General features: G+C 52.0%; 1 protein-coding gene across 1 annotated transcript in view; it reads left to right on the top strand.

The window, feature by feature from the left end:
* Nucleotides 1-7,704, top strand: part of EPHA8 (EPH receptor A8) — a 33,511-nt gene extending 25,807 nt beyond the window's left edge. Inside the window, exons 7-17 of the mRNA XM_039854418.1 lie at nt 26-188; nt 1,452-1,545; nt 2,827-2,894; nt 3,723-3,887; nt 4,093-4,278; nt 4,587-4,648; nt 5,174-5,383; nt 6,214-6,363; nt 6,453-6,643; nt 6,937-7,110; nt 7,272-7,704. Of these exons, the coding sequence (XP_039710352.1) occupies nt 26-188; nt 1,452-1,545; nt 2,827-2,894; nt 3,723-3,887; nt 4,093-4,278; nt 4,587-4,648; nt 5,174-5,383; nt 6,214-6,363; nt 6,453-6,643; nt 6,937-7,110; nt 7,272-7,386 (1,578 nt within the window). The 3' untranslated portion in view covers nt 7,387-7,704. The remainder of the gene's footprint in view (nt 1-25; nt 189-1,451; nt 1,546-2,826; nt 2,895-3,722; nt 3,888-4,092; nt 4,279-4,586; nt 4,649-5,173; nt 5,384-6,213; nt 6,364-6,452; nt 6,644-6,936; nt 7,111-7,271) is intronic.
* Nucleotides 7,705-16,814: the final 9,110 nt, after the last annotated feature.

Below are 16,814 nucleotides of genomic sequence, written 5' to 3' on the forward strand. Positions count from 1 at the left end.
AGCTGACTGCCCCTTCTGTGGACAGGACAAGGAGATGCAGAGCTACTCCACCCTCAAGGCTGTCACCACCAGGGCCACCGTCTCAGGCCTCAAGCCGGGCACCCGCTATGTGTTCCAGGTCCGAGCCCGCACCTCGGCAGGCTGCGGCCGTTTCAGCCAGGCCATGGAGGTGGAGACCGGGAAACCCCGTGAGTGCAGGGAGCGGGGAGGGCAAGGGAGCTGGGCCAGGCCAGGTGCCAGACCTGTGTGCTCAGAGGAAGGGAACTAGCACATGCTGGGCTGGTGCCTGTGCTGGATCAGCATTTTTGCAGCTGAACAAAACCGAGGCTCAGAGAAGGAAAGTGACTTGCCCAAGGCTTATAACATAAAAGCCCATAAAAGCTGGCTTTTACTGAATATCGGTGAGACTTGGGGCATCATGATGCCCTTTGCTAGCAGGAAAGCCTTATCCTCATCCCAGAGACCCTACGAGAGAGTCAGCATTATCCACATCCCTATTTTACAGACAAGGTAAATGAAGGTCGGAGCAGTAAAGTGAATTGCCTGAGGTGACCCAGCAAAGCAGCAGTAATTCTGTGCCCCTCCCCCCTGTAGGGTCCTGCCCTCGGCCTCAGTGTAGTCCAGGACCAGCAGCATCAGCAGCACCAGGGACCTGTCAGAAATGCTGATTCTCAGGCCCCACCCCAGACCTTCTGAATCAGAAACCTTGGGCGTGGGGCCCAGCTATTTAGGTTTTATCAAGCCCTCAGGGTGATTCTGAGGCACATTCAAGCTTAAGCACCCCCTACTCCCATCTCCATCCAACTCAGGTCTTTTCCTATACTCAGCACCCTCTAAGGGGTGGTACCAGGATAGTGGGTTCAAGGCTGAGTTAAAGACCCTGCTCACCTGCACTCCCTCAATGCTTGTATGTCTCGAGTGCTCCTAGGTCCCATACCACATTGAGACTGCCCAGCGGGGTAAGAATGCTGCCTGGGTCCGTCCCATGTACTGTGTGGCCTTGAGTCAGAGCCTCTGTTTTCTTATCTGAAAATGGAAGCTAATACTGGGCTACCCCTGGAAGGGATGTGGGAAGGTTAATTGAGACTGAAATATGCAATTCTTGGCAAATTCAGCTACGTTCCTGTTAAATAACAGGCAAGATGGGCACTTTTTGACTAATATTACATGTGAGAAAATAGAGGCTCAGAGAAGTCCAGCACCTCTCCCCAGGTCACACAGCCCCAGGAAGTGGTGGCACCATGTTGGGACACCAGCAGGATCTTGAAGGGGAAGCTTAGTAGAGGGCAGGTGGGGTCAGAGGAAGCAGTGGCCTGTGCCCTGACTCTGGGCTGGCTCATGGCTGCCCGCCAGGCCTCGGAGGGCCACCGGAGCCGTGGGCCTGAGGCCAGGGCTGAGAGGCTGCATCCCCCCCGCCACTGTCCCCCACCCGCCCCGGTTCGCCCCTGCAGGGCCCCGCTACGACACCCGGACCATCGTCTGGATCTGCCTGACACTCATCACGGGCCTGGTCACGCTTCTCCTCCTGCTCATCTGCAAGAAGAGGTGGGTGGTCGTGGGCCCCAGCCACCCCAGCCCTTCTCCTGGAGCGCTGTGTCTCCTGCCTGTCCTCAGCCCTGTGCCCGGGGCTGGGCTTACTTACAGATGCACCTGTTCTTCTTTTTTCCTTCTTGGAAGAGACATTCTTCTCTTGCCTTCCATGTCCTGGCCTGCCACCCCCATCCCAAGCCATTATTTGTCCACCTGTCTGGCCTGTCCATCTCTGCCAGTGCCTCCTTTCCAAACAACCTCTAAAGGCTGGGGGACCCTGGGCACATCCCCATCCCTCCTCTCTTTCCTATTTTCCCTGGTCCATCTTTTCTGAGTGACCTTCTCAGGTCTCACAGTTTTGGATTCCATTTTCATGCTGACATTCCCATATTTATGTCACCAGCACAGACCACTCCCCTGAGGTCCAGCTGCCCACTTCCATCTCTATTTGGATGTGTTTTAGACAAGCAACCCCTACCCCGAACTTGCACCTCCCTCAGGCCCCCCATCTTAGGACATGGCACCATAGTTCATGGGGAAACTCAAGTCCCAAACTGAAGTTGTCACCCTTGACTCTTTCTCATGCCACATCTATCCACCAGCCAGTCCCACTGGGTCTCTCTTCAACACAACCACCTCCATCTCATTTAATCCTAATGACACTCCAGTGATGTAGAGATTCTGACCTCATTTTGCAGGTGAGTAAACTGGAGATCAGAGAGGTTAGGCCATTTGCCAAATAGATGCCAAAACTGGAACTTGAACCCAGGTCTGTCAAAACGAAACACTATGCCCTTAGTCACTCTCTCCTCTCCCCCTCCATTCCAGAGGAGGTAGAGATGGGACATTGTGCTCATGTGGGCTTAGGATCCCAGACAGCAAGAACCAGAAGGATCATCCAATAGATGGAGAAACTGAGGCCCAGAGAAGGGAAGAGAGGGGTTTGCCAAAGTCATACAGCAGAGCTGGCATCAGAAACCTCGGCTCTCAACCCCTCTACCAGGCATAGTGTCATGTAAAATGGGGCTAATAACCCATAGACTTTTCGTGAAGACCAAGCAACTCAACTTTGCAAATTGTGAAGTGTTATATAAATATCAAGGATGTCACCGTTCAACTGGGTCGAGAGCCTGAGGGTGGGGACTCCCTGCAGCAGGGGCAGGGGCTGGGGTGACACGTGCTGACCCGAAGGGGGAAGGAGAAGACAGGGGAGGAGTCCTCGCTTGTCCCTGAATGGGGTCAGCGCTGGGGCTAGAGAGGTCTGGCCTCAGGCAGAGCCATGCACATGCTCCACAGGCACTGTGGCTACAGCAAGGCCTTCCAGGACTCAGACGAGGAGAAGATGCACTATCAGAATGGGCAGGGTGAGTGCCGGGGCCCAGGGATCTGAGAGCAAAGAAGAGGTCACAGTGGGAACCAGTGCTAGTCTGGGGCTGGGAAGGAGAAAGGTGCTCACAGAAAAGACCAGAGCCCCAGAAATAGAGACTCGGAACTCTAGAGATAGACAGCAGAATGTCACAGAGACCTGAGACCCCAAAAGTGCCATGCTGTTCACCTTTCCGGAGTCGCAGACCCCACTGAAAATGCTAGAGACCCTCTCCCCAGGGAAATGCATAAATGTGTGCGCTTACACACAGTTTTGCATACAATATTGGAGGCAGGTTCATAGACTCTTGGACAAGAACCCCGCTACGGTTTTTCAGGACCCTGCAGAGACCCCAGAAAACAAGGCAAATGTGGGGCTCCCTACCTCCACACCCTACTTCCGTGCCCATGTAGACATTTGTCTCAGTCATGGTACCAATTCCCATTGAGCCCGAATGCAGCCTCAGAATCCTTAACACAGTCATCTAGGAAACCACTTTCCATTAGTTTGACACTTGTGATGAAATCTTTTTTGCCACATTCCTGCCTCAGAACAATTTAGAAAGATCTTAAGGACTCTAGAAAATGACAGACATGCTCCAAACTCACTGGAGACCCCAAAGTTTCCTAGAGACTCCAGAGCTAGTCCATAGAGACCCTTCTTTCACTTGGCAAGAACTCGCTGGGTGCCTACTCTTCGCTCCGACATCCTGAGATTCCCAGAGATACTCCTTGCCCCGCCCCCAGACCCGCCCCAGACCCAGGGAAGGATGGGAGGGAAAGTCTTCCTGGACCCCACTGAAGGCCCTTCTTCCCTGGCCCCTCAGCACCTCCACCTGTCTTCCTGCCCCTGCACCACCCCCCGGGGAAGATCCCAGAGCCCCAGTTCTATGCAGAACCCCACACCTATGAGGAGCCAGGCCGGGCAGGACGCAGGTTCACCCGAGAGATTGAGGCTTCCAGGATCCACATCGAGAAAATCATCGGCTCTGGTGAACCTCGGATGTTATGGGGGTGGGGACAACGTGGGGAGGTGCCCAGGGGAGGAGACACCCGGGGCAGAGGGGAACCGAGGAGCCTGGCACGGCCGGGCCCACTGGGGCACTCGGGTGTGTGAGGCTGGGGGAGTACAGGGGTCTCGGGTTGGGGGAGGAGGGTGCCACTACCCTCCCCCTGCCTACCCCTTGGGGTCCACAGGAGAGTCAGGTGAAGTCTGCTACGGGAGACTGCGGGTGCCAGGGCAGCAGGACGTGCCTGTGGCCATCAAGGCCCTCAAAGCCGGCTACACAGAGAAACAGCGACGGGACTTTCTGAGTGAGGCGTCCATCATGGGTCAGTTTGACCACCCCAATATCATCCACCTTGAAGGTGTCGTCACCCGTGGTAGGTGCCGGGCGAGGGCAATCTTACCCTGCAGGGCCCCTATTGCCAGGGACAGGGATCTGGGTCCATCCTCGCCCCACCCCGTTCTGCCCCCGCCCTGCCGCTGTTCCCTGGCTCAGGTCCCCAGATGACTCAGTCGAGGAGGGGCCCCAGAGCCAGGAACCTCAGTGGGAACCCTCGCCCCCCTGGGGCCCTCAGCACTGCTGCAGCTCCTGGTAGCTCACGGTGGGCTACACGTTTCTGGGGTCCCTGATCAGCAGTCCTGATCTCCTCACCAAGAGCCACAGCCTCCTTGTCCCCCTCCCCAGGCCGCCTGGCAATGATCGTGACAGAGTACATGGAGAATGGCTCTCTCGACGCCTTCCTGAGGGTGCGTGCCCCGCCCTACCTTTCCCATGGGCTGGCGGGGGGCGTCCAGTCTGGATGTTGGGCGACCACGTGAGGCCTCCAAACATCCCGGGAGCTTGGACCCAATAGCCCTGGGGAAGGGCTGCCGGGTGCAGGGTCCTAAGGATCAGCCAGTCAAACTGCCTTTTAGCCCTATCACATGTGAATCCCTGTGCTGCACTGCCGTGGCCCAAGGTGGGGTGCCTGTGTGGGGACCCAGGGCCCCACCCAGAGGGGAGGCATGGCGGCTGTGATGAAAATCGCTGGAGTCCCAGCCCCCGCCCTGCTGTATTTGCTGGGTACTCTTAGGCATAGGACTTAACCTCTCTGGGCCTCCATTTCTTCTGCAAAATGAACAGTCCTTTGCGCCCCACCTACCCCTCAGGGTTGCTGTGAGTGCGAATGAGACCAGGGGGATGAACCTTAACCCGTCACATGCTTCCTAAGCAGTGAAGCACTTTGCAGACTGCAGAGAGCCTTCCTGCAGCCCACGCTGTGTCCTCTGCAGACTCACGACGGGCAGTTCACCATCACGCAGCTGGTGGGCATGCTCAGAGGGGTGGGTGCTGGCATGCACTACCTCGCAGACTTGGGCTACGTCCACCGTGACCTGGCTGCCCGCAACGTCCTGGTCGATGGCAACCTGGTCTGCAAGGTGTCTGACTTTGGGCTCTCCAGGGTGCTGGAGGATGACGCCGATGCCGCCTACACCACCACGGTGAGTGCGTGGCCCACTCCCCTTTCTAATAGGCCCAGGGTGGGGCAAAGCAGCACAGAAGGGACCCCCACCTGCCATGCAGCAAAGTTGGAAATTTCTGGGTTGCCTTGTACCTGGGGCAAGTCCTGCTGCTTCTCTACACCTCAGTTCCTCCCTCTGGGAAATGGGAACAACCTCGCCCCCTTTCCTCTGTCACTGAGTGGGTTCTGGACCTCAGGGCTGGTCTCCACTGTCACTAACTGGGAGATTTGGGAAGAGTTGGTTGGCACATCTCTGAAACACACATCCACTTCACATCTGTCTCTAAAGTCTGGCTAAAATCAAGCATTTTCAGAATGTATTTCATGGAGATCTGGTTTTTCCTAGAGGTGTCTCAGGGCTGCCTTAGAGGCAGGAGGCTGAGTGGCAGCGGCTCTGGCCCTCCACCCCCGCCTCAATCAGAACCTTCCCTTTGGATCTTACCCACTGGGCCTCTGAATGAGGTTTCACTTAGAGAAAGGATTTGTGACCCTCCCCAAAAAGAAGAAGAGATTGGGCAGGGGCAGGGAAGACTAGGCCATGTTCTCAGATTCATCCTTTGTTCAGGCATCGACCCCTTGACTGACACTTACTGAGTATCTACTGTGTGCCAGGCGCTCACACAGTTTCTTCGTTCAGTCTTCACAGCAGCTCTGTGTGCAGGCCTCCTCCATCAGAACAGGTGCCCTTAGAAGGCGAAGGCCATGTTTCCCCCGCTGAGCTGACAGTTTCCCAGCCTGAGAAATAGCACCCCAATGTTCAGCTCCCTGGTTCTGGCTGGAAGAAGCTGGACACTCCTGTGTCCATTGCAGGGAGGGAAGATCCCCATCCGCTGGACAGCCCCTGAGGCCATCGCCTTCCGGACATTCTCCTCGGCCAGTGACGTGTGGAGTTTTGGTGTGGTCATGTGGGAGGTGCTGGCCTACGGGGAGAGGCCCTACTGGAACATGACCAACCGTGACGTGAGTACCAGGCCCTGGCTAAGCAAAGGCGGTGTGGGCCTTAGAGGGAGGGACAGCCTCAAGCCTGGCATCGTGCTCCCCCTCCCCAGGTCATCAGCTCTGTGGAGGAGGGGTACCGCCTGCCGGCACCCATGGGCTGCCCCCGTGCCCTGCACCAGCTCATGCTCGACTGTTGGCACAAGGACCGGGCCCAGCGGCCTCGCTTTTCCCAGATCGTCAGCATCCTTGATGCGCTGATCCACAACCCTGAGAGCCTCAGGGCCACGGCCACTGTCGGCAGGTGCCTGGTGCCCACCCCAGCTCCACCCCAGCCCAGCTGTCCTCCCAGCATTGCCCTGACCTAGTCCAGGCCTTGGGACAGTTCAGCCCTGACTCCTCAATCGGACCCGCCTGGGTCCCGACCCCTGTTCTGCCTGGGCCTTCCTCAGCCCTCTCCTTCCAGCCTGTGGTCTAGCCTGTCAGACCCCTTGCCCACTGCTGAGCCTACATAGAGGCTGAGGGTGGCTAGTGCCAGGGTTCCCAAGGAAGGCAGAGGCCCTGGTAGACCGCTTACCGCAAGCTCCTGTGCCTCAGGTGTTCGGCCCCTGCCTTTGCCCAGAGCTGCTTTGACCTCCGTGGGGGCGGGGGCGGCAGCGGGGGCCTCACCGTGGGGGACTGGCTGGACTCCATCCGCATGGGCCGCTACCGGGACCACTTCGCCGCTGGTGGTTACTCCTCTCTGGGCATGGTGCTTCGAATGGACGCCCAGTAAGTGGTGGTCCCATGGGGGTGGGGGCACGGGGAGAGGGCAGGGGGGCAAGATGTAGGGCCACTGAGGAGGCTGGACGCTCCAGGGGATGAGTGTGTCCCTGTCTTCACGGCTCCCAGCCTCCCGAGGCAACCTGGTCAGCACCATTCTTCCTTTACAGGGACGTGCGTGCCCTGGGCATCACCCTCATGGGCCACCAGAAGAAGATCCTGGGCAGCATCCAGACCATGAGGGCCCAGCTGACCAGCACCCAGGGACCCCACCGGCACCTCTGACCAAACCGAGCTAGCCCCAGGCCATGCCAGCTGCCAGAGGCCTTGCAGGGTCGGCCGGCAGTCAGAGCAGCCCCAGGCGTCTGCCCTTCCCCTTGGCTGCCTTCCTGTCAGGCGCCTGTGAGGCCAAGGACTCCACTGAAGGACCTGGAGTTGTCAGGGGTCGGCCACCTGGGAAGGGACCTTTGGTGCTCAGCACAACCAGAACACCTGCGCCCAAGACAGAGAGCCTTCTTTTTCCCAGAGGCTGGGGCCTCAACACCACTGAGCCCAACAGAGAGTTCACTCACCTGCCTCTGCGTGTGTGTGTGCGTGTGCATGCGTACGTGTGCTCCTGTGCTGTGTGGGGTGTGTTCTCACAAGGTCATGGGACCACATGTGCGTGTGCTCATCTGCCAGGTCCCAGCATGTGTGCCAGTTGTGGTACACATGTTTATTCATGACTCAGAACACATGTATGCAACCATGGGTGGCATGTCATGAATGAGGATGAGTGTCACGATACTGTGAGCAGGGAACTTAGTGTGACACTGCCCATTGAATGCGGGCCTAGGTCCTGGAACCCACAGGGCCTGGAGAGAGGCTCAGGCCCACCTTACCCCACAACTGGAGGCCAGAGCCAGGGGCCACTTCCGATCCACACCAGCACCAGGCCCACCCTTGTCTCTCTCCGGGTGAGCCCACCCCGGCTCTATCTCAGGTCCGAGCCTTCCCTCTAGCTGGTGGGGGCCACCTACAGCCTCCGCCTGGCTCCATCGCTGCTTCAACAGGAAAACAGGGTTCCCGGCCAGCCCCTTTGGCCACCTCTGTGTCGGCATCACCACAGGGTACATGAGATGCCCTCAGCTGGACTTGGCTGCCTGGCTAAGAGACAGGGGCCACCAAGTTCCCTCTAGTCGCTGATGCCCCTCCATAGCCCAGGGCTTCTCACTCAGAATTCCTTCTGCCAACCTCACTGTCCCCCAGCCCCATGTCTGGGGTCAGGGACCATTAGATACTAGCTTTTCAGCCTCAAGTCACTGTTCCTGTGCCATCTGGGCATCACGAGGGAGTGTGCCTTGTCCAAGGTCACACAGCAGCCGAGTATCCAGACTAAGCCTCCTCCCAGGGCTCTCTCCCCGACACCATCCTACAAGGACAGCTGTGGGTGGGAGGGGCTTGGGAAGCCCTCCCACTCAGACACTGATCTTGTCCCTTATGGCCCACCAGGGTATGTAAATATCTTTTTTCTACCATGTCAGAATATTTTTTTCCTCACTCCTGACAATGCAAAAATGGTCTTCAAAGCACATAAAAAGCACCCAGGGTGAGAAAGCTCCATCCCAGGGGAAGCTGGCGGGGCCCAAGGGACCCGACCAGGCAGGATGCCAGGCGCCCCCCGCCAGCCCTGAGGGAGGGGCAGGCCCAGCTCCCACCCCTGGCCCAGCCTCCCCTTAGCCAGCACAGCTGTTCTGCGGAGACACCAGCACTGAGTCCCCCTCTCCCTCCTGCAATAATTCGGGGAGCCTCAGCCCCACCCAGGTGCCGCGGCCAGCTCTCTACACCTCTATATATTATATTACTATATAGCCGAGCTGTTCTTTCTTCCTATGGAAGTCGGAAACATGGTCAGGACACGATCCGGGGAGGACCCTGTCTTCCTCCCGTCCCCACCCCACTCTCACCCAGCTTCTGGGCTCTGGACCCTCATAGTCAGTGGGGGACATAGTGGGGCTGGCATTTACAAAAGTGTGGCCCTTACCCCCGACATGAGGTGCCCCCCAGGGTCCCAGGGACCTGCCTCTCTGTGGTCTCCATAGTGAGTCTTGAACTTGCCCACAATGAGAATAAATTCTGCCTCATCTTTACCTGTGTCTCTCATTTTTTCCCATCCTGACAACCTCGACATCTGGCCAGGAAGGAGCAACCTTATGCTGTGTACCTACGGTATACGTTCCATGCATTTCTTTCTCTCTGGTCTTCTCATCTCTCCCAGGAGGTAGGATTCATGTACCCATTTTATGTATGGGGAGGCTGAGTCTTACAGAGGTCAACTTGCCTAACGCCAAGTTTGTGGGGGCTGAATCAGAACCCAGGTTTGTCCAACTTCAGAGCCCATGATTCAGAAGGAAGCACCCCCGTCTGCCCCATATTCTCACTTCCAGAATGTTCAGACAGTGCTTAACACTGGAGCACGGTCCCTTGCAGCTGGACATTGCTGTTGCCTCTGGTTCTCTGGGGGAAGAAAGATGGCCCCTAGAGGAGGAACACAGAAGGAAGGAGCATTTCATGGGAACGACCTCCTCGGGACCAAGGTGTCCATCGAGAGACATGGGTGCTATGGAGCAGCGAAGGGAAGATGGGGTGCAAGCATCTTCCATAGTTACATCAGGGGGCTGAGGACCCACCTCTGCTCCGGGAGAGAGGGGACAGCAGCAGGAGCCATGGTGGTGGCATCGGAGGCTGGGAAGGAGGCAGGGGCAGAGAGCACAGCCCGTGTCCATTCGAGTCAATGGCTCAGCTGTTTGAGAAGATGCCCCTGGGATCTTACTGACAAACAAGTAAATGATCTCCAGCAGCTGAGAGATCAGCTGACAAACAAGTAAATGATCTCTGGCTGAGAGAAAGGTCTTCTTCCCTGCACCTAACACCTTTAGCATATTTCTAAAATCTCACTAAAAATCCCAACAGCCCTATGAGATTGATAATACTGCTTCCCTCTTACAGATGAGCACAAGCATGCACAGAGAGGCCACTTTCCCACACAGTGCGACCACCACACAAAGCCAGATACGTCTGATTTCAAACCAGGTATATTTCCCCCTGAAACTTCAAACTCCATTTCAGGGCCCCTCCCCCACAGGGCCAGCTGTTTCCTCTGAGGAAGAACCTGTTACTACACACATCTTTTCCCTAAAGACCAATCATCAGAGTCTATTGAGCACCTATTGTGTACTGGGTGCTATTGAGGATACAAAGATAAAGGTGATGCAGCCCCTTCTATTCAGAAACTGAGACAAGGTGGAGGTACAAAGTGCACTAACGTGGCTCCCTCAGTCAGATCCAGTGTGCTAAGTATCAGGAAATGGGGCATAGAGAAGGGTTAGAGAAGGTCAGAGGAGAGAGAGAGAGAGAGACAGAGAGACAGAGAGACAGACAGAGACAGAGAGAGACAGAGAGACAGAAGGTGGAGGGCCAAGGCTGTCTCCAAGGACTTCCCGGAGGAGGCATTCAGCTGGGCATTGAAAGATGAGAAGGGTTTGGAGGTTCATCTCCTAGGCAGCCCCCTGTTCAAGAATGAAATGCAGAGGGGAGGAAGAGTACAGCCAGAGGAACAATAAACTATGTATGTAGATGGGAAGCCCCGCTATTATAAAGTTGGCTAGTTCTTTCCTATTTAATCTATACATTTACTTCCAATAAAATTTGCAATGGGGTTTTCTCTGCGACTTGACAAAGTCATCTCAAAATGTATATGGAATAATAACCCAAAATGGCCAAGATAATTTTGAAGAAGAAAGAGAAGGAAGAGGAAGGGAACCCCACCCTGTCAGATATCAATAATTATTAGAAAGCTCTAATAATTAAAATAGTTTGATTTGGTCCCAAGAATAGAGAAAGAGATAAAAAGAATGGAGAATATGCCTAGGAAGTGATCCAAATATGTATGGGAGTTTGAAACATGACCAGGGTAAAGGATGATCTAGTTAACGGGTGATATTAGGACAATTAAATACCCTCCTGGAAAAAGATAAAATTAGATCCCTACTCCCACCACTCACAAAATAAGTTCCCAGTGATCAAAGTCTTCAGTGTAAAAAGTAGACTATAAAACAAACAAACAAACAAACAAAAAAAAACAGGAAAATAACTTTATCAGGAGACAAATGATAAGGGAAAGCCATGCTAAATCTTAGTTCATTAAAATCTAAAAATTCTAAATAACAAATAAATTTGTTAAAGCCACAGCTGGAAGAAGATATTTGCAACCTATATAACCAACCAAGAGAGAATTAGTTTCCAAAATAAAATTTCTTTAAAATTTCAAAGAATCGATTTACCAAAACATTCCAAAGCAATAGGAAAATGGGCAAAAAATGAACTGAACAGACAAATAACAGAAGAAGAAATTTAAATGGCCAATAAAGATATAAAAAGATTCTCAGCATCACTAGTAAACATGGAAATGCAAATTAAAATAATAATGAGAGCATATTATACCAATCTGATTGGCAAAATTTGTTTCTAACGCTAGTATTGATGAAAGTGTGGGGGGAATAGTAATGTTTATAAACTGCCAGTGAGAATATAAATTGGTACAACTTTAGAGAGCAATTTGGAAACACTTAGCAAATTTTGAGATGAGCAAATCTAGGACCCAGCAGCTCCACCTTAGTGTGAGCCTGTCTTAGGTTAGGTTACTAAGCAGTGCCTGAGATTCTTGTGCAGGTGGTTTATTTTGGGAGAGCTCTCAGGTGAGAGAGGGGAAGGCAGAGAGGCTGGGAGGCAATGCTAAGCAATGATTCCCGGTGAAGACTAGCTTCAATCTGATGCAGCAGGGAGTTCTAAAACATTAATAACATCACAGAGTTGATCCACCTTGAGGCAAGGGGGTCCAGACTTTGGTACCCCCCATTTTCATCGGTCATTGCTTGTATGCTGCCCATGGGGTGGGAGAGGTCATGTCACTTTCTGGGTGAGAAAGTTCCCAAGAAGGGAGCAGCTATGAGATCTTAGCAGCCAATATAGGGCAGATAGAGGATGACGGTACCCACAGGTCAAAGGAATCTGGGTGCAGCACCTACAGTGTTTTCTATGCATCTCATTTCATACTCATATGCAAAAGGATACATGTCCAAGGATGTTTATTACACCTTAGTATGTAATAAAAATGAGGGGCAGCCTAACTGCCTCTCAACATGGGAACAGGAAAATAAGCTGCTTGATAAGTACAATGAAATTGTCTATCGCAGTTAAAATAAATGAACTAGATCAACATGTACCAATATGGATAAGTCTTCAGAACATAATATAAAGTGAAAAAATAAATGACAAAGGAATATGTATAGTATTATACCATTTAGGTAAACTTTAAAAATAGACGTAACAATAGAATTACAGGTTTTAAATGCATAACTAGATAATGACAGGACATGCCTGGGACAGAGAAACACCAACTTCAGTTCAGTTACCTCTGGGGAAGAAGGGTGAGGAGGGAGGCAGTGTCGAGCTATATCAACAAGAGTTTCATTTATTTTCTTTTTTTAAAAAGAGAGGGCTCTGAAGCAAGTATGGCAAAAATGTTAACGCCCGTTTAATCTCGGTGGGCACATATATGTCTGTTATATTATTTTCTGATTTTTCTGTATGTTGAAATAGTTTATAATTAAAAATAAAAATGTTTTAAAATCACAAAGGAGAGGTTTTGAGATTTGCCTTCAGGAATCACCGTGCCTCCTGAGAAACGGGAACCAGCCCCTCCCGGGACACGCGGCGTGCGCTGTCCATGGTGCTGGATGCCAAGGACGGGCCGTGCAGCAACCAATCAGCGGGTCCTGCCAGCTCTTTCTCCAAACTATCCTAAATCTAAACGCTTATCTCCTACCACCTGCCGCCTCCACTGTCCGAGCCGCTACCGCAACCACCTCTTCCCCGGAAGTCAGCAGGAGCCTCCTCTCTGGTCTCCCTTCTTCCCTCGCCCCCGTAAATCTATTTTCCACAAGCAGCCGGAGGAATGTTTTTTAAAAACAAACCAGATCATGCCACTTTTCCTAGTTTCAGCCCTCTGAAAGATTCCGATCACGTTTATAATGACATCTGTAACTCTCATCTGGCCTAAAACACCCTACACGATCTGCTCCTGCTGGCCTCTTCGACTGGCCTCCGGCCATCCTCCCTCTCACTCACGCTCTTCTTTTTGCCTGGGATGATCTTCCATGTCTGCAAACGGTTCAGTATGAGAGGGACCACCTTCTATCTGAGTCATTTTCTACCATGTTACCCAATGCTATGATATTCATGGAACTTATAACTAGTTGACATTATCTAGTTTATTGTTTATTTGTTTATTTTATGCCCCCATCATTCAATATGCTCTAAAAAATCAGGTACCTCATCTAATTTACTCAGTTCTTTAAGCACACAGCACATTGTTGGCCTTCTGTGTGCAACAGATATTTATTGAATGAATGAATGAATGAATGAATGAATGAATATTTACTGAGCACCTCTTCTGTGACAGGCCCTGTTCTTGGCTCTGTGAATTCTGGAATAAATAAGATAATTCTTGCCCTTAAGATACTCACAGGCTGGAGATAACAGAGAAGCCAACTCATGGGATCCTAGAATGTTGGAATAAGTCCCTTTGCTTTTGTTATAGAATTAGAGAACTTTAAGGGAAACAGATTTGCACTCTCCACACCCTCCTTGTTTCTTAAATAATGAAATCCAGCCGTATACAGGGAAGGAAAAAGACTCACCTAAGTTTACACAACATCAGAAGCATACTCTGGATCTGCACTCAGGTCACCTAACTTCTTGTAGTTTGCATTTAAAGGAAGGTTCCCCAAAGCACTTATATTGCACTGTGACAGATCTCCCATCTTCACCGCGGACTGATTAAGGCCAGAACTATTTCCATTTAGCCAGAGAACCCCAGTGCCAAGCCTAAACTGGCTCCTGGGAGGAATTCAATGAATGATGAAAGCAGAGGCAAATAACATTCATTTCCTGGGGCGCTTGGTATCTGTCCTATCATGGGGTCAGTTCCTTCATCCTTCCCTTCCATGTGATCTTGAGCCTGTCACTTCTTCAAACCTCGTTGCATCACCTGTAATACAGGGTCGATATTTACATGCACTGCACAGGCTTGTCATGAGGATTAGAGGATAATATGAGGGTAAGACACAAGGACAGTGTGAGGTGTTGGTCACTACAATAGGAGGACGGCGGCTGGATATCTCTGGGATGGTGTGAGGACAAGGCTGTTGGTGAGTATGGGTGAGGCTTTGGAAGCAGGAATGGGCGGCCCAAGTAGTCTAGGGTCCAAGCCCCCAGGGCAGCCCCCTCATAGTTATCTTCTATCTTTCACTCCACCTGGGGAGTGATGGTCTAGGCCCATGGGCTGCCACCTCTCACACTCTATCCCTGAGGCTCAGGCACCTCATTAAGACACTTCCATCTCTCCAACCCTAGGCAGCTTGGGAAGGGTCATCTGCTGGTATGAAATTCGCAGTCCTTGGAGGGTTTAAATTTCCATGTCTCTTGTGTTAGGGCTTGTGGTAGGTAATGAATAAAAGATGGGAAAGGGGGGGAGATCCTGTGGCTTTAAGAGAAATGTGATGAGCATTCAGAGTGAAGAGATTAGTGCAAGATCTTCTCTCTGAATACAAAAAATGAGGGGTCCAGCATCAAATGTAAAACAAACCAAAATAAACCAGAAAGCCACCTTCCTGACTTGAGGTGACTAGAGACCCAGAGAAGAAAAAGGCCTGGGGGCCTTGGCTGGGGAAGGGGCAGAGGTAGAGGTGATGAATTCTCAAGAGAAGGGAGCCACAACCATCGGGAGAGAAGTTCAAGTGGAGACATGGCCAAAGTGACCCAAGGGCTGGTGCCAGGGCTGGGAGGGGAGGAGAGTCAAATGCAGATCCCTTCCTTCCTTCCTCTTTGGATGCTAAAAGTAATTATCCTCCCCCAACCCCCACACACACACACACACCTGTGAAGGGGCTGCGAAGAGAAGGCTGTCTGTATGGCATCTACTGGGAACTTATGTGGGTGGCTTATTGTTATTACTAATAATGAGTCACTATTTACTGCACTTTTATCACATGACAAGTGATTTCCATGCATTACACTTTCCAGTTCTCACAGTAGCTTTGTGAGTGTTACTGTTACTATTCCCTCCCTTTTGTCAGTAAGGAAACCACAGCACCAAGAGGTTATATAACTTGCTCCGTGTTACACAGCTAGTGAGTGGTGAACCAGTGTTTGAACCCAAGTCAGCCTGACTCCCTGGGGAGGAGCACAGTAAGGTGTGCTAGAGGGGTGGTTAAGGATGCGGGCCCTGTCCTAAGCTCAGGAATCACCAGGCCAGAAATCAGGTCAAAATTAAATTCAACTCAGACAGTTTCTCCTGCGGGAAGGTATCCAAAAACCACTGGCAAGATGATGCGTGATGGGGCAGAGAGTTGGGCCCCATTGTTATGGATTTGTGCTTTGATATAAGTAGGAGACTGTGAGGAGTCGTGTGGAAATTTTTTGTGCATGTGGTGGCATGTGACCGTGCAAAAAGGTACATATGGCATTATCTCCAACAGTGTATCACTGTTGGTGTATAATTGTGTGTGTGTGTGTCTGTGTGAATATGACTGTGATGGATAAGTATATGCCATGAAGGTGAGGGTGGCTGAAGTTAAATGTGTCTTTATACACAGAACACAACAATTGAATAGTAAGTGTGTGTGGTTTATATGCCTTTCTATGACTGTGACGCGGGCCAGTGTGTGACTGAGTATGTGAGTGGTGTGTCTGTGTGTAGAAGGAGGTAGGAGTGCGTATGTGCGTGCCAAACCTAGATGGTCACATCTGATTCCCTCTCTCCTCCCCGACCAGTCTCTCCCCAGTGACAGAATTCCGTGTCTGTTGATATAATCAGAATAAAAATCATTCTGCGTCTGTTTAAAGATTCTCACAGGGACACCCAGACATGGAATGTCCAATTGCAGATGCACAGTAGAGCTCCAGAGTCCGAGTTAACAGATGCATTTGGCTTCTCCCCTGAGATCCTCTCAGCATCTCTCCTAAGCCAGGCAGATTCTCCTAGCTCTATCCTCAGGAACACCAAGTCTCAGAAGAATTATGTACCAGGCCATCCTTCCTCCCATCCTTTCACAGCTAGGGAAACTGAGGCTCAGATAAGTTAAAAATCTTAACTCCAACTTCAAATCCAAATTGCTTTCCCCCGAGGTCTCCTAATTATCTGGGCGTTTGCACCATAATTTCCCCCCAAACTCTCGTCCTGGCTGAAACCAAAACACTCAATTATCCATTCAACAGTTATTCAGCACTTCTTGTCTGTCGTCAGACCACCTGATCTGTCAGCCTGTAACCAACTCCGAGAACGCTGGCAGTCACCTTTCCCCAACTTCCCGAGCCACTGCTGCAGCTCGGCTCCGCTTTTGAGCTGTCCGTGGTGCTGAAGCTGCATCTGCAGGCGCTTGCCTCCAGGACCTGGGTGGGGGCCATTTCTGATTTTCCTGCCTTGCTCCTTACTGGCCTGGTAGGTTAGAGCCTTGCATCTCTTCTTCCCTGAACACATACTGTGAAGTTTCTAGGGCTCTGGTGAGCCTGATGCAGCTTAGGCCCTGATTCAGTAATATTTGCTGGACTGAGCCGAAAGAGAAAAACAGGCCCTTGGGTGTGTCCAGGAGAGGATACCAGAGTGGAGGAGG

This window comes from Pteropus medius, unplaced genomic scaffold (assembly GCF_902729225.1).
Source record: "Pteropus medius unplaced genomic scaffold, Ma_sr-lr_union100, whole genome shotgun sequence".
NCBI classification, from domain to species: domain Eukaryota; kingdom Metazoa; phylum Chordata; class Mammalia; order Chiroptera; family Pteropodidae; genus Pteropus; species Pteropus medius.